Raw genomic sequence first — 21,691 nt, forward strand, 5'->3', positions numbered from 1 at the left:
GGTAAGTCTAATTACCCTTTACTCGGTATAATAGCTGCAACCCCAAGTTATATATTCCCTCAAAAAGATTGTTTCTTCAATTAGACTGGACTTTTTCATTCTAGATATAATAGAACTTTCAGCTCTATCTTTAAAAGTCTGAGCTATTTCAAGGTCTAATTCCCAAAAGAAGTCCTAGAGAAAGAATGTGTGAAATGAAGATACATACAAGGGTTTTTAATTATCCTGGAGTTTCCTTTGCCAGTCATATGTTCCTTTCTCTAACAAGGAAGGTGAAGTATTCCCTACAGTAAAGTAGAGCCATTGTTGAACATCTTTACACAGAAGGATAAATACATGCAGTAAGTTAGTGCCACCTAGCTTTTTTCAGATAATGGCACACACATAAAATAGTAGCATTTTTACGACACACTGCTGGAGGCCAAAGGTTGTTGAAGGCCATCAGCCCAGAGGGGTGATTCCGGCCAGCTAAGGCCCTTCCCATCCACCCTGGAGAGCTGAAGAAATCACTACCCGACCCTCACAGCACATAGGTGAGGAAATGCTACAGAAGTAACTTTTGAGTTCAGATGTCATTAAGAAACGAGGGGGGAAAAAAAAAAACCTTAAACCAATCTCAGTCCCTAGTAAGAGAACAGGACTTCCACAGGTGTTCAGTGTCACAAAGGTAGGAATCAGGAAGGCCCATGGGGATTTTCATAGAAGACAACCAAGGGCAGAAGCCCTAAAGGCCTCTGTGTGCATGGCCTGTTTTCCTCTTAGAAAAAGATGTTTCTAGGGCTAGACGCAGTGGCTCACATCTGTAATGCAAGCACTTTGGGAGGCCAAGGTGGGTGGATCACGAGGTCAGGAGTTCATGACCAGCCTGACCAACATGGTGAATCCCCGTCTCTACTAAAAATGCAAAAATTAGCCGGGTGTGGTGGCACACACCTGTAATCCCAGCTACTCAGGAGGCTGAGGCAGGAGAATTGCTTAAACCCAGGAGGTGGAGGTTGCAGTGAGCTGAGATTGTGCCACTGTACTCCAGCCTGGGTGACAGACAGTGAGACTCCGTCTCAAAAAAAAAAAAAAGTTTCTATCTGGAGCTTCTTCAGAGAACAGCATCCAACAGATGCTGCCATGTTGGCCCAACTCCAGGGTGACTATTCATATTTGGTACTTCCTAGAGTTGTGGAACATGGCTATATAGTTTGTACACAAAAAATATACCAGAATTATTTATTGCTTTCATAATTTCCTTTGCAACATATGCAATCTTAAGTCTTCTAAAAAAATGTTTATGCTTTAGCCTTTTTTCTAATTGTGGAATGAAAGAATTTCTACTCCCATAAGTCCACTTCAAGGGTCAGTAATTGGCTGGGTGCAGTGGTTCACGCCTGTAATCCCAGCACTTTGGGAGGCTGAGGTGGGCGGATCACTTGAGTCTAGGAGTTTGAGACCAACCTGGACAACATGGCAAAACCCCATCTCTACAAAAAATTAGCCAGATGTGGTGGTATGCCTGTAGTCCCACCTACTTGGGAAGCTGAGGTAGGAGGATTACCTGAGCCCAGAAGGTCAAGGCTGCAGTGAGCTGCGATCACACCACCACACTCCAGCCTGGGTGACAAGAGTGACACCCTGTCTTAAAAAAAAAAAAAAAATCAGGCAGGAGCGGTGGCTCACGCCTGTAATCCCAGCACTTTGGGAGGCCAAGGAGGGCAGATCACCTGAAGTCAGGAGTTTGAGACCAGCCTGGCCAACATGGCAAAACCCCATCTCTACTAAAAATACAAAAATTAGCTGGATGTGGTAGTGGGCACCTGTAATCCCAGCTACTCGGGAGGCCGAGGCAGGAGAATTGCTTGAACCCAGGAGGCAGAGGTTGCAGTAAGCCAAGATCGTGCCATTGCACTCCAGCCTGGGTAACAGAGCCAGACTCTGTCTCGAAACAAAACGAAACAAAACAAAACAAAAAAAAACACAAAAAATAGTAATCATGTGAAAAGGAGATCCTTATATAGACAGTACCTTCCTAATGTCCTCGTAAGATGGCTTTAAGTATTCCAAGAGACGTTAACTATATATAAGGGCATGTGAACAAGTCATACACAAAATACAAATTATTAAGCTAGCACTTTTACATTTTTTTCCTGTCCATTTAAATACAATCAAGTATGTGGTTGGGTGCAGTGGCTCACACCTGAGATCCCAACACTTTGGGAGGCCAAGGTGGGCAGATCACTCGAGCTCAGGAGTTTGAGACTAGCCTGGGCAACATAGTGAAACCCCATCTCCACTAAAAATACAAAAATTAGCCGGGTGTGGTGGCGCATGCCTGTAATCCTAGCTACTTGAAAAACTGAGGCACGAGAATCACTTGAACCCGGGAGGCAGAAGTTGCAGTGAGCCGAGATGGTGCCACTGTACTCCAGCCTGGGCGACAGAGTGAGACTTCGTCTCAAAATAAATAAATAAATAAAATTAAAAAAATATAAAAAGATATAATCAAGAATGTAAACTTATGTAACAACATTTTCACAGAAACTTCTCATTTTGTGGGAAAGTTGCTAGGGACCTTGCTAGGTCATTTACATTGAGATGACCACTTAATCTGAAATCTTAAAAGCTGTTTCTAATGGCACCTACAGCTCATCCATAGCTGAATGTATAGTCTACTCCTCCAGGATGTGCATCCTATAGCTGAGTTTTTACCTTCATTTATGGTTTAGAGAACTGCATTGACTCTGCATCCAAATACATGCTTTTCTTCCATTAAAAGGATGGTAGATATGAGAGAAAATCATTTTGCTTCACTGGTAGACAGTGGCGTTCATAAAGCATTTTTTATTATTATGTTTTAAGAGATTTTCTTAGCTCCTGCACCACTTCTAAGAGATACAAAGAAAGCTTTAAAAAAGGAGAAGTTGGTATTCTTCATTCCACAGATAAGGACTGGGAAGGAACAGGAGGTGAAGGGCATAGCCATGATCATTTTGAAGGTCAGGAACATTGAAGGCAGCTGCAGCGACTATTAGTAAATTCCTAAATTCCTATCTTCCACTTCCATTCTTCACCAGACAAATCCACACTTCTTTTAAGAAATTCTTCTACTAGGAAAACATATTTCTTAGCCTGAAAACTTGTTTGGTGCCTTTTAATCTATGCTTAGCTGATTTAGCTTCTAGAGCTGTGCGGCGAGTAAAAAATACAATTCCAAAGTCAAATCCAGGCCCTCGGGCTGCTCAGTTGAGTCCAGAACAGACCACTGGAGTATGGCTCTGTCTGCCTGCCACTATAGGGGAGAAAGGGCACAGGGCAAGGAAAGGCTCCAATGTGAAAGATCCATGTATTACAAGAGGTATTCCCAGGAAGACTCAGAATGAAACCAAGGTCCTTCAAATCCACGCAATTATGTAGCAGGCAATTACTTCCTGAACACTAGGGCTTAGATGGCCTTGTAGGAAAAACAGACTAGCCAATAACATTCTCTCAAGAGTGTCTTTGCAGAGCAAAAGTTTTTAATTTTGCTGAAGTTCAATTTGGCAAGTTTTTTCTTTTATGGATTGTGTTTTTGGTATCATGTCTAACAACTCTTTTCTCCTGTGTTTTGTACATAACTTTTGATGTTTTATGTTTTACATGTAGATCTATGGTCCATTTTGAGTTAAATTTGTATAATAGGTTCAGGTTGTTTTTTTTTGTTTGTTTGTCTGTTTGTTTTTTGCCTATGGGTGTCCAATTGTGCCAATACCTTTTTTTTTTTTTTGAGACGGAATCTTGCTCTGTCGCCCAGGTTGGAGTGCAGTGGCGCGATCTTGGCTCACTGCAAGCTCCGCCTCCTGGGTTCATGCCATTCTCCTGCCTCAGCCTCCCGAGTAGCTCAGACTACAGGCACCCGCCACCACACCTGGCTTTTTTTTTTTTTTTTTGTATTTTTAGTAGAGACAGGGTTTCACCGTGTTAGCCAGGATGGTCTCGATCTCCTGACCTTGTGATCTGCCTGTCTCGGCCTCCCAAAGTGTTGGGATTACAGGCGTGAGCCACCACGCCCGGTCGCCAACACTATTTCTTGAAAAGATTATCCTCTCTTAAATTGTCTTTGTATCTTTGTTGAAAATTAATTGGCTGGATTTTTTTTATGAGTCTATTTCCAGATATTCTATTTTAAGGGCCAGCAAACTACAGCCCATGGGCCAAGTCTAGCCTGCCACTTATTTCTCTATGGTCCACAAACTAAGAATAGTTTTTACATTTTTGAATGGTTTTTAAAAATCAAAAGAAGAATATTTCAAGAAATGTGAAAATTACATGACATTCAAATTTAAGTGTCCATAAATAAAGTTTCATTGGAACTCTGCTACACCCATTCATTTACCTCTATGGCTGCTTTTGCTCTAAAATGGCAGAGTTGAGTAATTGTGACACAGACTGCATGACCCACAAAGCCTGAAATATTTACTCGCTGGCCCTTTACAGAAGTTTGCCAAACCCTGGTCTAGGATATGGGGATCCTTATACGCATCCATGCAGAACCTCAGGGACTCTCTCAATGCCACTATAAAAAAAATACTGTAAAGACAGAAGCTTTAAATTAAAACACTGAAAGCCCTGAGGAAGGCAGAAAAAGAATGCATTTAATAGTTGGCTACCATTTCCAGCTAGAAATAAAATATAAAAACCTTAATCAAAACTATTCTTAAAAGGACACATTTTACTGCACTATACAGTTAACTATAAAATGAGGAAATTTTAAGCCTAAAAGGCATTTATTTTAATGACTTTTTTTCTTAAAGATCTCCATGAGTCATAAACTAAGAAAAAATATTTGTAATATGAAGATGACAGGTTAATGTCATGAATATAAGGTATTTTTATAAAAATCAATTGGAAATGATGCATAAAATGTTCAAGCTTGGTAGTCATTTTTTAAAATGCAGAATTAGCAGAGCCCAAAGCACATTAGCAGAGATTAAAAAGAATGATAATATCCAGGGATGACGAGAATAGGGAAATATATTTGCATGCACTCCTGTGAGGAGACTAAATTGGCACAATCTTTCAGGATGTATCCTCAATATGCCCTCAAAATGCATCAATACAGTATTACACTGAGCAATTTATCATCAGGAAATAGTAACTGCTAACATTTATGTAGCAGCTATTAGGACCCAGGCTTTCCAAATACTTTACCTACTTCATCTCATTTAATCTTCACAACACCAGGATGTAGGTACTATTATTACTCTCATTTCACAGATGTGAAAACTTATGCACACAGAGATGAGTAACCTGCCAAGGTATCACAGCTAGGAGGAAGTGGCAGAAATGCATACAAAGACTGTTGAACAGGGTGATGACTATGTGCAACATGGTCTAACACAAAGAAAAACTGGAAACAAGCTAAGCATAAAAGAGGATTGTCGAGGGCCAGGCCCAGTGGCTCACGCCTGTAATCCCGGCACTTTGGGAGGCCAAGGCAAGCGGATCACTTGAGGTCAGGAGTTTGAGACCAGCCTGGCCAACATGGCGAAACCCCATCCCTACTAAAAATACAAAAATTAGCTGGGTGTGGTGGCACAGGCCTGTAGTCCCAGCTAATCAGGAGGCTGAGGCACGAGAATCGCTTGAACCCAGGAGGCGGAGGTGGCAGTGAGCCGAGATCATGCCACTGCACTCAAGCCTGGGCAAAAGAGTGAGACTCTGACTCAAAAAAAAAAAAAGAAAAAAAAAAAAAAAGAGGATTTTGGTACTCTCTCCATACATTAGGATTCAGGATGCTAAGGAATCATTTACCCATGCTGCCAAGGATAATCATGATGTATTTTGGACAAAGAGGGTTATTATAAAATAGTGTATATAATATGATCCTATTTTTATTTTAAACTGTAATTATGTGCACATATGGAAAAAGTCTGAAAGAATAATTGCTAAAATATTAAGAGGTATGTGAAGGTGGTAAGGTCACTGGTAATTTTTTCTTTGTATTTATTTGTCTGTTTTTCTGATTTTTTTCCCAAGAGTGTTATTTATACAATTTTAAAGTATTACTTAAAAGTGTATCCCCGCCGGGCGTGGTGGCTTATGCCTGTAATCCCAGCACTTTGGAAGGCACAGGCGGGCGGATCACCCGAGGTCAGGAGTGCAAGACCAGCCTTGGCCAACATGGTGAAACCCCGTCTCTACAAAAACACAAAAATTAGCCAGGCATGATGGCAGTTGCCTGTAATCCCAGCTACTCGGAGGCTGAGGCGGGAGAATCACTTGAACCCGACAGGCGGAGGTTGCAGTGAGCCAAGATCACGCTATTGCACTCCAGCCTGGGTGACAGAGCGAGACTCCATCTCAAAAAACAAACAAACAAAAAAGTGTATCCCATGCCACTTTCATCTCAGAAACTGTGTATTTTAATAAAATGCAAATATGAATGCAAAGAGCTTTGAGATACTGAACAAGACAGGTTACACAACTGTAATACATTACTTTCATCCTAAGCTAAAATAAATAATGAAAAGGAACTTCAGGGGAAGTACTGACCTTAATTTCAGGACAGTTCAATATACCAAGAAAGAACATTCAGTTACCAGGCATTTGTCTTTTCATCTTCTTCTAATAACTTATCATAGCAATAACTATGATTTAACCTTTAAAGAAAATATTGTGTGTGTAAAGACAGAGTCTCTCGCTATGTTGCCCAAGCTGGTCTCAAACTCCTTGGCTCAAGCAATCCTTCTACCTCAGCCTCCCCGAAGTGTTGGGATTACAGATGTGAGCCACTACACCCAGCCCTATGATTTAACCTTTATGTTTCCAAAGCACTTTTAGATACAACATGTCATTTAAGCCTCAGAACACCCCTATCAGAGTAATACAAATAGAAAGGGTGGAGACAGAAACAGAAAAAAGGGGGGAGTTTCTCTAATTCCTTAAGATACCTACAGATTTTTTTTCTGTGTGTTGCAGAGGGGAAAAAAAAGTGTCCCAAGATGGGGGATTACTGATGTCCTGCCACTTTAGCACAACATTCTGCAGAGATATGGCAATTGGGTTGAACAAACACAGGATCTCTTTAGACAGTTTTATATAATTTGTGTAAGCATATGAACCTGGGAATTTACATCAGCTGCAAACTCATCTGTCCATGATACAAAGGAAAAATCTATAATAATGACCATCAAAATGTTGGGGTGGCCTTTCAACAACTGTCTACTGGTAAACCAAAAAGATATTTTCTCCCACCCCAAGCCCTATGTTTACCATCCTCATCTAATTTAAAACTATGTCTGCGTGATGGTAATGATTCTTCTCACTGGTCCCAGTGTCCTGGCTACTTATAAAAGGAAGACAAAACAGCAACAAATTGTATTCCTTTGGGTTTTAAATGCTCTGAGGAGGAGATATATTGTGACTTCTGTCTAGAATAAGGACATAAGCAGTCTAACAAGATAGGCCATGCTGCAAGAAATACATTCTATGACATAAATGACTCATTTGCTCAACACTGACATTTTCCAAATGTCTGTAAACCCAGATGATCCCAGACCTATGCTTAACTTCTTCATTCACTCATAAAACATGCCTGTCTAATGGGTCTGTCAGCATGTCATCATCTTCAGGGTGACACCTGCTAATTTACTCCTCACCCTTGGAACCACATTTAATCCTACCATTTGAGCTCTGCTAAAAGCTTCAGCAGTTCAGAGAGAAAGAAAGGGTCAGGGCCAGCAGTCAATTTAGCTGATCGGCTTTCTTCCTACCAAGCTATGGATCTTGCTTGAGATTCCTAAGGCCGCTTCTCCTTGTGAAGGCAACCTTATTTTCCTGTGGGGTGGGAAGCAAGGAAATCTGAAAACATTTTTCTCATGAATACATGTTTTAGTTCATTAATGAATTAATGGGAGGGAGGCAGGAAGGGGAAATAAACATTAGAACAAAAAAAATAACAGAGTTGATCACAGAATGTCTTAGGAAGGACCTCAGGACTCCCGCCTGCCTTTTTTTTTTTTTTTTTTTTCCCCAAGACAGTGAGTGGAAATCTAAGTGGCAACCAGGCTGGGAAGAAAAGAGGAAGGCAAAATACTCTGGGCATGGGAAGAAACTGGAAGAAAGCAGTTGGGGAGGCGGGCCTCAGGCACAAAAAGAACCAATGTCAACCCTGAGCTGAACTCATCATTCCCTCTGCATGGACCATCATTTCACTCTTTTAGAGGTGACAGTGGACTCCTACAGTCATGGATAATCCAGAAACCACCACAGTGATGTCCTGACCCTAACAGATGGGAAACATAGATTCAAAATGCAAGCATCAGCAACAAAGGATGGGGTGATGGCATGGTAATATTGTTTTTCTGCGAAGTAACAATGATAATGTCATTACCTTAGAAAGGAAACTCCACAGACACTTGCCCTGGATATCCAGTAACAATGAGGACTCTCAATGAGTAGACAAGAGTCACCTCTGGAAGTGACTCAGCCCCACAGGAAACACGAACTCCACCCGCAGTTACCACCTTGCCCAGCCCCCAAGTTCCAAGAGCACTTGGCCCAGGGTCAGCAGACACCTCTGACCTGGCTCTGCCAATGACTTGCTGGGAGTCCCTCGGGAAAGCTGCTTCAGCATTCTGGGCCTCTGCCCCTCCTTTGTAATCTGCAGAGAACATGCATGATCCCACCTAATTCCCGGGGTTGCTGTGAAGATGAGGGGAGATGCTGAGCTCCAGGGAGACTCTTGAGGAAAGGGGAATGGTGATGATGGTCCCAGGCTCTTGCTGCCAGTGGTCCAGAATGCTGTGCTGGGAAGCTGTGGTCCTGGAGAAAGATCTAGCTATTATTAAGTTAATTAAATGTTCAACTGTTGTCTGGGACAGCAGGGAGGAAAACACGTTGAGGTAGACATGAAAGGAGCGGTTCTAACTGTGCCCTCGCAGCATGTCTAGCTCCAAATACTCGGGGTCCCTACAAAGAAGCAAAATTCCTGGTTTGAATTTTTGGCTCACCATTGTATTCCAGCATTTTGCACAGCTCCTGGCACACCATAAATATTCTTCAATGTATGAATGAATGAATGAATGAATGAATCAATGAATGAGTGAACGAACATTGTGAGGGGAAGAGGACAGGGTGCAAATTAAAATCACTGTCAATAATCTTCAGTGGATAATCCTCAGGAAAGATGACTGTACTACTGTGTTGGGGATGCCACTAACTGTCTTTAGCTAATATTCTGGGTCCCCTCTTTTTTGTGGTTTGGGGGACAGGGTCCCACTCTGTCCCCCAGGCCTGAGTACAGTGGCACAATTATGGCTCACCGCAGCCTCAACCTCCCGGGCTCAGGCAACCCTCCCGCCTCAGCCTCCCGAGTAGCTGGAACTATAGGAACACAACGCCACACCTGGCTAATTTTTGTTTTTTTGTGTGTGTGAAGATGGGGTTTCACCATGTTATCCAGGCTGGTCTCAAACTCCCAGGCTCAAGTGATCCTCCCATCTCAGCCACTCAAACTGCTAGGATTAGAGACGGGAGCCACTGAGCCCGGCCTGGGTCCCCTCTTTCTCTAGGGTGTGTCTATCAGTTTCCTTCCATGAACATTAATGCTAGCTAATATTGCCTACGTTCCCTTCCCTCCATCTCTAAGACTCCACGATTTTGACCAATAATGTTAGCTTTCTAAGCGTTGATCTTGATGTCATCAAATAGGCTTAAAACAATGAAGACATGGGGGTTGAGTATGCTTTAAGGGTCAAAGACACAACTACCCAAGGAAGCCTGTTTAATAAGAAACATCTAAAGGTCCTTGTTTACAATGGGGTCACAGAGGAAGCCTTTCCTCCTAGGTTAGTGGGAGCTGTGAGGAACGGCTGTTGCTCTGAGGCCAAGAGGCTGTTGGCCAAGAGTGGGAACATGGCCACTCTCCACAGCTGGGCTCATTCTGCCCCAAGCGGCAGCAGCCACAGTGTGGGACACCTTCCAATGGCCATCTCACACTTGCAGCTGAGCCCTGGCATAGCTCCTGCCAAGCTGCCCTCAGCCCTTCTCCAGGAAGCTTCTCCAGTTGGGAATGAGACCCAGAAGCTTTAGAACCTTTTCAAACACACTCTGAGCACAAATCAGGAAGGCAGGGATGGGGGTGGCAGGAACACAGACGCGGGAGTTATTTTTGAGTGACTGGAAATAAAAGCTAAACACAGGTGTGTTCTGCACGAGTGGAAATGTTCCTAAATTCACAAGAATTCTTTATAAATAAACTAGAAAACAAACCATTCAGGTTGCCACACTTCCTCCTGGTTTCCAGGGACACACAGAAATAGTTTGGGTCTTTGCACATTATTTCGGGAACTGCAGAGGGCTTATACACACCCACTAAAGGTGTCTGACTCATTTTCTAGAAAGCCACATGAACTGACAATCTAGGGCTAAAAATGAGGGCAAAGCCTGCTCTGTGACTCCTGCTACAGCACAGAAAAGCAGGGCAAAGGGAAACCACCTTCACTGATACCAAAGCAAATGTCAGAGGAATTCGGGGTCTATCAGGAACCTCTACGGCGAACACAGAATTTAGAGAACAGCAATTCAGGTCTTTCACCTCAACTCCTACATCCAATAAATACGCGTATCAGAATGCATATTAAACAGATCATGGTGAAACCATTCATTTTATAATAGCAATAGTATACAATCATCTCAATGAACTTCCGGGCGATTCCTAACTTAGAGGAAGAGTAACAATTTTCTATAATGTCAGCAGGGTTTTACAGGCTCCGACTCCATTCTTCCCACTTTCAGCAAGCAAAATATTTATGGCATGTTTTCTTTCCAAATTCTTGCTAAAATCTCCTCCACTGTGAATACTTAACTATTTTAGGTGGATTTTTCACCATTTTAACCTACTTAACGTCATGGCATTCCAGCCTCAAGACACAAGAGCCCTTCCATTCCCTCTTCCAGGGCCCAAGAAAGAGCAGCCAGGGCTGGGTGACAATTCCTAGAATTATGGGTGCCACTGACAGACCCCTCTCTGCCAGAGTAAATCCTCGCAGCAGCCCTGTGAGGTCAGCTTTATGGCCCTTGCTTTATGGCTGAGGAAACTCAGACTCGGAGGGGGTAAGCAACATGCCCGAAGAGACACAGCCAGGAACAGTGGAGCTGGGATTCAAACCCTGGTTCCAGGAGCTGGTAGCCTACATGGCACTTGTCATCTGAACACACTGCTTCCAGCAAACTGGAATGCTAGGTTAAGGCTGGCAGGCATTTTATGGAAATAAAAGTAAAAATCCGCACAACCACGGGATAGCAAGAGATCTGATTTCCCAGCAGGTTGTATAAAAAAATAATAAAAGCAAAATGATAGAGCATAAAGGATTTTCTTAAGCAGCAAGCTCTAAAATGGGCCCAAGCAGCATGAGTTAAGACTGGCTGTGTGATTAGCTATCCAAAAAACCCCAGCAAACTGGAAGCTGGGTGCAGTGGCTAGGCCGGCTGCGGCGGCTCACACCTGTAATCACAGCACTTTGGGAGGCTGAGGTGGGTGGATCACTTGAGGTCAGGAGTTCGAGACCAGCCTGAGCAACATGGTAAAACCCCATCTCTACTAGAAATACAAAAATTAGCCAGCCATGGTGGCACACATCTGTAATCCCAGCTACTCAGGAGGCTGAGGTGGGAGAATTGCATGAACCTGGGAGGTGGAAGTTGCAGTGAGCTGAGATCACATGGTTGCACTCCAGCCTGGGCGACAGAGTGAGACCCTGTCTCAAAAACAAAATAAAACAAAACAAACAAAAAATAGCGATGTGGGTAGGCAGAGGGCATCTCGGGCATCAGGAACATGGTCGAGTCAAGTTAGTGAGGACACATGAGCAGGAGGGGGATATACGGGGGGTACCTGCAGAACAGCCACATGGACCAAGGCCACCAAGACAGACTGAGGCCAGGCCAGGTGAAGGAGTGCTAGGATCATCTATCTGGATTTTACAATAAAGAAAAAGAAAGTTACTAAAGATTTTGATTGGTGCAGAAGGGTAAGTGAGCACAGCATTGTTAGAGAATGACAAAAAGAAGGGGCTGAGGTGCTAGGGATGAAGTGGGTAGGGGACACTGGAGCCGGGGGGGAACATCCCTCCATCCTTCACCACCCCAGGGCTCTCCTCCAGACCAGGTGCTACGGTGGGTGCTAGAGAAAGAAGGATGGAGGAAGCCTGGTCCTTGCTCACCTGGCCTGGACAGATACAGAACAACTCAAGCCTATGCTTAGCTCTGCAGGGCAGGAAGTGGCAGGGATGGAGAAAGGCTTGGGGGTGGGAGCAGGGCGGGACTAGGAGGACCAAGTGTCAAAATGGTGATATGAGAACTCTAGGCCGGAGGAGTTGGATCAGTGTGAAAGTCAGGTCAACAGACCAAGTGTACAGCGGAGATGACAACGTCATGTTTTGCAAATATAATATTAATAGCAGTGTGCTGCTTCAGTTTCTAAACTGCTTTCAAATACGTTAATCTATGAAACCAGAGAAATAGGATGTAACCTTCAGGACACTCTTGAAAGCAGCCTGCCACATCTACCTGTTCATTTATCTGTACCATGTGGATGGGACCGATAGATACTCCCTTTCTGACTAAGGTCATTAGAAAAATCACGTTAATTTTTATCAGACTGGATCTCAGGCTGGGAGGTTAGGAACAAAATCATCAAGATGAATGTGTTCTCATTATGATATGTATTCAAATGGAAGGACTGGAGTATAATATGTTAAAATAGAAATAGATGTGTGTCTTTTCTCAGACCTCATTAAATATTATTGACATACCAGGTTTTCTAAAAAGAGGCTCCCTCTCTTCCAAAGACAAAACAAAAACAGGCTAGTGAGTCCCCTCCCTCCCTCCCACTGCAAAGAATAGCAGTTATTTAATTCTCTGGTTGCTTTATCATCAAGGGGGAAAAAAGCGCTCTAGCCCTTTCCCAGTATTTCTAAAACCAAATTATCTGTGCTAATTATTATAGCATTCGTATTGTGCTTCACACCCATTTAACAACTTCCTTATTCCGCTTGTTTGGTTACAGGTCTGATTAAAAACAGGAAATGCACTGTGTATCAGAAAGCAATCTGAAAAAAACAGAAAAGAATCACTTCTGCCTCATTTGCAGAAAACAACAAGGGAAGCATTCTTCCCCTCATTTCCTCCTGCCACGTTCAACACCTACACAGACATACTGAAACAACTTCAGGGGAGAATACTTTACAGGTAAAAAGATGGACGAGTTCTTGGGTGATCTGCAAAACAGGGAATGATTTGCTCTTCCAGAAAGCATTATATACTCCATACCACTGTTATATGGAGTCCATGAGAGGACCAGCTTTCTCCCTTAAACTCCTGACCTTTGGCAAGCTAGTTAACTTCTGGGGTCATTAGTTCCCTGGCATCTTTGGCTTTGGCTCTTAAAACACACAATCTCTAAAGCCATGTCTTAGAGGTAACCTCTTGATAACAAAGGTAAATCTTACTGATCACCTTATGGACAAGCCCTAGGGGAGGGGTAGGGCCAGTCTCCACCCTCTCAGTAATGGCCACAGTCGGCGGGACCCTGGGCCTAACCCCACTCTACGCACCTGCAATCTCTTCCCCTTCCCTGCATCCTCCACCCTGCCAAGGCTTCCCAGCCCTGCGAGAGCCAGCACAGGCAGCCACAATGATCTCCCAAGTCACACTTGTGCTAAGGGAACTGTGATAAGTTCCCTGTCACTCCCCTGAATACAAGAATAAAACCACCATACACATCTTCAAGACCATTCAGCTTCTCACCGTATTTGACCATCACAAAAATGCTGTTCTTCAGAGAAAAAGTCATCTATTCTGGGTATTGCTTAAATAATATATCTTTCAACCACCTACTTGGTGAGTACCATTGTGTGAAAGCACACAGAGTACACAGCCAAGGTCCCTGTTCAACTGCATCACTTCACACAGATTTTATAGCTCTCTGTTTATTTACAGGGCTCTGGCTCTAATAATAATAAAATCATTCAACCTTCTTAGCCCAAATGAGACAGGAAAAATTCTCTCAGGCACTCTACCTGTCTTTGATCTGAACAGCAAGCATTCTGTAAGTGTTTTCTGCCTGTGAGGCATGACCAGCCTTTTAAAAAAAACTCCTCCTCGGATACCTCAGGACACAGAGCTCTGCAGCCTGGCTGCTGTGGAGGGCAGGATCTCCAGCCAAGCAGGCTGCCTTTTGGGTTATTCCGTCTGGAACAGACTTTTCTGAAGGACCATGCAAATCTGCAGCTGGTCCTAATGCAAACAAATCTATTCTCGTCTCAAGGAATGCATTCACTTGGATGCTGGGCTTAGCTTGATCAAAAGGAAAGATGCAAGATTCTTCCTCACAAGTTCAGGACTGAGAAAACCAAGCTTTCAAGCGCTGAAGCAAAAGCTTGTACTGTCCAGTCAACACCCCAAAGGAGTTTGTGGTTTACAAGGTAGAAGACAACCTTTGTTTACCTTATTGATGAGAGTGACTATATCTCCTTCTTTGATTGTCAATTCATCATCATTCTGTGCCTCATATGGAAATATTACTTTGCAGTAATCCTTGCCTATAAGAAAAACAGAAAACATAACCTTTAAAATGCTTTATCTAATGAGCTGGCCCAGGAGAAAATGATCTCTATCACATTAAGTTCAGGGAAAGGCACACTTAACAGGTAGCATATTACTGCTGCATGAAGAAAGGGTGACCCTCAGGAAATGACCCGAGAGTGCTCATTTTTGGCTCATGTATGTTTATTGGCTTCCATTTTTTTTCCCCTTACAAATCATGTGACATCATGAGATGCCCCTGACTGCTTTGCTTTTCTCTGGCAGAAAGGTAAAAAATGGTATGTCAGGAAAACAGACATATACCATTTTATATACTCTTCAAGTGCATGCATAAACATATATAGTCTACAGAGGGCAAAAAAACCTTAAGTTTTGCCTCACTGCCTTTTCCCACACATTACTAAATTAGAAACAAGGTATTTATATATGTTACAAAGCTACCAGGGTACATAAAACAATGAAAAGTTACCCCATTATGGTATGTCTTAAGAGACAAATGTCAATGTATTTCTATGTAAGCACATGCCAACCATAAACAGCCAACAAGTATTGACTGAACATTCTTTACACACATATGTGTGGGGGTAAGCTTGTTCAAATATGTCCCATGGCCTTTCTGTGGGAACCTCCCTATGCATAGATGGCTGTTCCTCAGCAAAGAGATGCAATAGCCCTCACCAAAGAGGGAAAAATACTAAGGCCACTAAAAATCGATTTAAGTATGTCCTGAATTACATGCTTTTGAAAGTCTATGTGCTGTTAAATCATCTCTATTTATCTGAAAGCACAAGTTACAAAGATAGTGAAAACATTTGTATTTCGGAAATGGAGACTTGAAAAACTAGGCCTTGATGATTCAGGACAGAAGGTGGAAAGAAAAATTCAAGAGAATTAGTATCTACTGGGACAGGCATCGATTATTCTGCATCAAAGTCAACAAACCTAATGGCTGTGAGTGGCCTTAGATATTTCCCAAGCATCAGGCCCGTTCCTGCAGATGGATCACAACCTAGAGCTATGTCTTAGAGGTAACCTCTTGATGGCAATTATATTGTTCCTAGTGTAATTTATATTACTGAAATGTGTTTATTTATTTTGGTTAACATCCCAACAACCAGAGATTGTGACATATAAAATAAAAGCAATTAAGAAATCCATAATACAGATACACTGTGGTCTAGGGTTGGGATAGGACAGAGAACAGAGGGAGGAAGGGGAAGGAGTGAAGGGAGGAGAGGTGGTATTCACTTTGCTTTTGTGCAGATGTTTTCATATTCTGTTACAATAGCTTGAAATTATTAGTTACATTCCCTGTCCTAGTGTTGGAAATCTTCCATCTTGGGTATTCTGGGCCTCTAATGGCTTTTGCCCCTTAATCTGTGCTGAGGGGCAATAGTTCTAAATCCCATCAATACCATATTCCTAAACCCACATAGTTACCAACGTTCTATCTCTCTTTACTTAGTAATAGCAAACCTCCCCAAATATGAATTGGTCAAATGTTCTACAGAGACAGAAAAAGTTAAAACATGTTTAAATGGGATAATGACAGCTCCTCACCAATTTTCCTATTGACTGTGCTAGTGAAATATGACTGCCAACCTCAAAACTTACAACACAAACACAGTATCACTGAAGAACTGCACTACAGAGTCCTGGCTTTAAGAATAATTATTTGGATGGAAATCATGGAACAATTTTTACAAAGAATACAGAAACCCACAGCCAACAAAGAAAGAACAGGTCATGTTTCTGTTCCCTTCAGTCAAAAAAAGTTAATTAAGTGTAATAGAGACTGTTGGTTAACATCCCAGCAGACATTCCCCACCCTCTTCCTAGTTCACAGAATCCTAATTTGTTCAGGCATTACATTCAGGAACATGGAACCCTCTCACAGCCCTGGGGATAAAGCAAAATATGTCCAGGCAAATAATGTTAATCTCACTCTCTTTTGTTGGTGATTGGTTTAGGGATGGGCAGGTGCTCTATTTGCAGCCAATGAGATGTGAGAGGAAATCTGCTGGGGGTGGGAGAGGCTGTTAGATTTTGTTCCCTGGAGTGTGTGTGTGTGTGTGTGTGTGTGTGTGTGTGTGTGTGTGTGTGTGAGAGAGAGAGAGAGAGGGAAAGAAAGAGAGAGAGAGAGATGGAGAGACCGAGAGAGACACGGAGAGACACACAGAGAGAGAGACATGGAGAGACAGAGAGAGAGAGAGAGACAGAGATAGAGAGAGAGAGAGAGACAGACACGGAGAGACAGACAGGCAGACTTGAGGAAGACAGTTGCCCCTGCCATTCTCCTTTTAACAGTTTTATCTTTGTTGGACGTCAGTACAGTGTTTGGTGCTCTTGAAATCATATTTCAACTGCAAGAGGAATGCCAAGAAAATCAGAGATAATTTGATGAGTTTTAATAAATTTATACAGTTGTGTAACCATCACCATAATCCAGCTTTAGAACACTTCGACTGTGCAGCTATGCTGTTTTATGTGTAAGGCATTAGACACAGAATTATCCAGAAAGCACCACTGTTAGAGAAAAAGAGGAGATACTGGTGCCAGGGGTTGCTGCAGCATATCTCAGCCCTCTTTGCACCCCCAGAACCTGACACAGAGCTCCCACTCAATGTTTCTTGATGATCTCCAAGTGACCCCTATAAAGTGGAGGAACACTTGGAGGGGCCACAAGGAGGAGGACGAGAGGACTGTGGGCCAGAAGGCAGGATACTTGGGACTAGGTTGGGTTCCCAGCTGGGCTTTCGCAAGCACATGACCTGAGACAATCACACTACAACTCTGGATGACCTCAGTGTCCTCAGGTGTAAAATCAGGGACCAGCCAAGGAGGGGAGAGAGGAGAGTCTGGTTAATTTCAGCAGGACACTTAGCAAATTGCAAGGTATTCCAGAGCTCAAATATAAAGCAACTAAAACAGAGCTGTTCTGGCTGGGGAGTAGGGCTGTCCCATCTCCCACCCAGGTCCCCGAAGAGATGTCAGTGAAGCTCTGAGGGCTCCAAGGGGCACACTTGGCTAGACCTGAGTTCCTGGCAGATCTGACTTTGAGCTGTGACTTTTCATGACTCTAGCCACAGGCACTATCACCCAGAACTCCTGACCAAACCCGGCAACCATTAGCTTCACACACTTTAATTTATTATGATATATTTTAAAATAAGAATTTATTTTTACTGATGAGGCATTTGAGCCTGAATTCAGTAGTATTAGAAAACAAAAATATTTCTGGATAAAGAAAATGTGGTACATATACACCATGGAATACTATGCAGCCATAAAAAGGAATGAGATCATGTCCTTTGCAGGGACATGGATGAAGCTGGAAGCCATCATCCTTAGCAGACTGACACAGGGACAGAAAACCAAGCACCGCATGGTCTCACTCATAAGTGGGAGTTGAACATTGAGAACACATGGACACAGAGAGGGGAACAACACATACCAGGGCCTGTTGGGGGGTGGGGGATGAGGGGAGGGAACTTAGAGGATGGGTCAATAGGTGCAGCAAACCACCATGGCACACATATACCTGTGTAACAAACCTGCACATTCTGCACATGTATCCCTTTTTTTTTTTTTAGAAGAAAGAAAAAAATATTATGTTGCATTGGATGTATCAGTGGCTTTAAGACACTCAAAACTGTTATCTGCAAAAAAGTTATTAACTCTGAGTCTGTGGTTTTAATGTTAAAGTATATGGAACAAAGATGTTCCTGACTTCCACTTAAATATTTATTGGACCACCACCATGAAAAAGATATTGCCAATTTGGGGGACTGTAATACACAAGTAAGCCCAACCACTCCCTCCTGTCCCTGCATGGAAGTGACAGTCTAATTCTTGGAGAAAAGCAAGGGGAGGAGAATAGCAGAAAGAAAAGACAAACCCATGCATACACATAAACTCACTATGATGGAATATTGTTGTGTTTCAGAGAAAGGCAAGATTACATTCAGGAGAAAGTTCTCAAAAGAGGAGACATTTGATATGTCTTAAAAGAAGGGTATAATTCCAGATCCTTTGGACGTGAGAAGATTATAAATTTTAAATGAGTATTGGACAGAGTTGGAGAAGAAGGGAATTAAATTAATTTTGGGAGGCAGGCATTTTCCATCTATTCACCAATTGGATGGATTTAATTAGAGATCAAATAGGAATGAATAGACACACACACACACACACACAGAGAGAGAGAGAGAGAGAGAGAGAAATAAAGCATAATTTATCCAGCAATTTGAGATGATTGTCTTTTTTCTTTAGAAAGGTTAAAAATGACTAATGAATTAGCATAAGACTGAAATCCTAAATCAGTTCTTAAGCCTTTTTTTGTCTTAGAGTCCTTTAAGAATCTGATAAAAAGCAATGACTCTTTCCAGAAAAAAAAACCACGACACAACAAACCATGCACACACACACTCAAATGTGCAGAGAAAACGTGTACAGTATCAGAAGGTTTGAGGACCCCAAAGCTGTTAGTTACCTAGTTCCCACATCAAGAGACCCTGTACTAATTATTGGCTTTCAAATTTTAAGAAGCTTGCTCTATTAAAGTCACCAAAATGTCCAGTCATGATTTACACCCTCCCCAAAAAACATTATTTCAATCTCTAAACTTTTAGAAATTTACATAATATTAAAAACAGACTGTTAAAGGAATTGAACTCACATGCCCACATCACATGACTGCCTGCAGCTAGTTTTATAATCTATTCAATAAAAACAAACCAACTTCAAACAAACAAGCAGAAACCCTCTCAGCTTAAAAAAAAAATAAAAGCAGAACCAACAGAATAAATATATCAGCAAGCTGAACATATACACAGAAGGAAATAACATTAAATCCAGGACAACTCTCTGAGCTCAGTTTTAGGGTATAAAGATCAAAACCCCATGTGTCATAGGCAGATTCTGGTAGGAAGACTTTTAGAGCTTTAAGCAGCATTTGGAAAGTACCAGGTCACACCTAAAACTGGAGTTTTCCTTTCCCTTGGGACAGTACAACAAAAGTATCAAGCTCAGGGATAGTCTAGTTTCACCAACATCATAATCAGAAATTCTCTCGTTCAACTGACAAATATTATCTCAGACACTACTGGCTGGTAATCCCTCACTCAGAACCCCTGGGGACAGGATTATTCAGATTTTAGAAAGGAAATATACTGCATATATCATATAATATGTAACATCCTCAGCTGGGGGCTGGGGCTGCACCCAACCATTAAAATTCTGCAGTAAATGGATGACTGGTCACTCCAAGTGGGAAAAATAAAGACTATGAGTAGGCATATGTCAGTCCAGAACAAGTTTTATCACCCAGTGAGTAATAAAACATTTTAGTTTTCAGAGCTTTTTGTATTTTGGAATTGCACATAAGCGTGTGGACTTCTATTATATTCTAGGAAAGAGAAGTTAAGGTAAACAAGACACTATCTGCTCGAGGAGCTCAAGTAGCAGAAAAGGGTTTGCATACATACAGTGTTGACCAGACAACAGTGAAGATAGGATGAGAGCCATGCATTCGGCTTAAAGTGTCAGAGTATCTGAAACGGGACAATCACTTTCCCAACAAGAGACTCAGGATCTTGTCAGAGAGGAAGAAAATGACAGTGGGCTTTGTACAATGTTCTAGGACATTGACCAGAGGAGTAGGATTGGGGTATGTTTCCCAACCAATCATCCCTGATAAGAATTTTGTGGGGCACCTGTTCATTCTATTATCTTCCCAGACCTCTTCCCTGCAGATCTGAATCTTCAGATCTGAGGTGGGACCAGGAATCCATTTACTAAACACATACTCTGGTGATTCTCATCATCAGGGAAGCTTTAAAAACCTTAGTCTGGCCAGGCGCGGTGGCTCACGTCCGTAATCTCAGAACTTTGGGAGGCCGAGGCGGGCAGATCACGAGGTCAGGAGTTTGAGACCAGCTTAGCCAACATAGTGAAACCCTGTCTCTACTAAAAATACAAAAATTAGCCAGGCTTGGTGGTGGGTGCCTGTAGTCCCAGCTACTCAGGAGGCTGAGGCAGGAGAATTGCTTAAACCCGGGAGGCGGAGGTTGCAATGAGCCGAGATTGCACCACTGCACTCCAGCCTAGGCGACACAGCAGAACTCCATCTCCAAAAAAAAAAAAAGAAAACAAAAGGCCGGGTGCGGTGGCTCACGCCTGTAATCCCAGCACTTTGGGAGGCCGAGGTGGGTGGATCACGAGGTCAGGAGATCGAGACCATCCTGGCTAACATGGTGAAACCCTGTCTCTACTAAAAATACAAAAAATTAGCTGGGCGCGGTGGCGGGCGCCTGCAGTCCCAGCTACTAGGGAGGCTGAGGCAGGAGAATGGTGTGAACCCAGGAGGTGGAGCTTGCAGTGAGCTGAGATAGCGCCACTGCAGTCCAGCCTGGGTGAAAGAGCGAGACTCTGTATCAAAAAAAAAAAAAAAAAAAAAAAAGCCTTAGTCTAGGTCAGTGGTTCTCAGGCTTGAGTGGGCATTGGCATCAGGTGGAGAGCTTGTAAAAATAGATGAACTGGGCCCCACCCCCAGGGGTTCTGATTCTGTAGGGCTGGTATTTGCATTTCTAACAAGTTCCTAGGTGATGCTCCTGCTGCTGCTAGTTCTGGGACCACGCTGTGAGAACCACTGGTCTAGTAATGGGTATTAACAAATGTTTAATTCCAGGAAGGAGCAAAACAGTTGTGGGGACTTGGAGGGTGGACCAGTATGGTGGTAGCACTGGGGGTGGGTGTGCCATATGCTAGATTTAGACAGGAACTCCAGTTCTGGGTCAGATTCTGAGGATCTGGGGCTAGTGAGGGGTAGTGAAATACATATTAGGTTTGTCATCTATTCAGTAAATAACAACTGAGTGTACACTGCATGCCAGGCAGCAGGGATGCCACAATGTCCTTGTGGGGCTTACTACAGTCTATACCAGCAGTTTGAAACTAGGGCTTCCCAGGAAATATTGGCAATACCTGGAGACAATTTTACTTATTAGAACTTGGCAGGGAATGGGGGTTGAGTGCTACTGGCATCTAGTGGGTAGAGGCCAGGGATGCTGCTAAACATTCTACAATGCACACAGAGGACAGCGCCCACCAACAGACA

General features: G+C 42.9%; 1 protein-coding gene across 1 annotated transcript in view; it reads right to left on the reverse strand.

Moving 5' to 3' along the window:
* Positions 1-21,691, reverse strand: part of SH3KBP1 (SH3 domain containing kinase binding protein 1) — a 311,149-nt gene that overhangs the window by 85,292 nt on the left and 204,166 nt on the right. The window contains exon 9 of the mRNA XM_058441837.1: positions 14,476-14,570. Coding sequence (XP_058297820.1) covers positions 14,476-14,570 — 95 coding nt within the window. The remainder of the gene's footprint in view (positions 1-14,475; positions 14,571-21,691) is intronic.

Source organism: Hylobates moloch, unplaced genomic scaffold (assembly GCF_009828535.3).
Source record: "Hylobates moloch isolate HMO894 unplaced genomic scaffold, HMol_V3 SCAFFOLD_7, whole genome shotgun sequence".
Classification (NCBI taxonomy): domain Eukaryota; kingdom Metazoa; phylum Chordata; class Mammalia; order Primates; family Hylobatidae; genus Hylobates; species Hylobates moloch.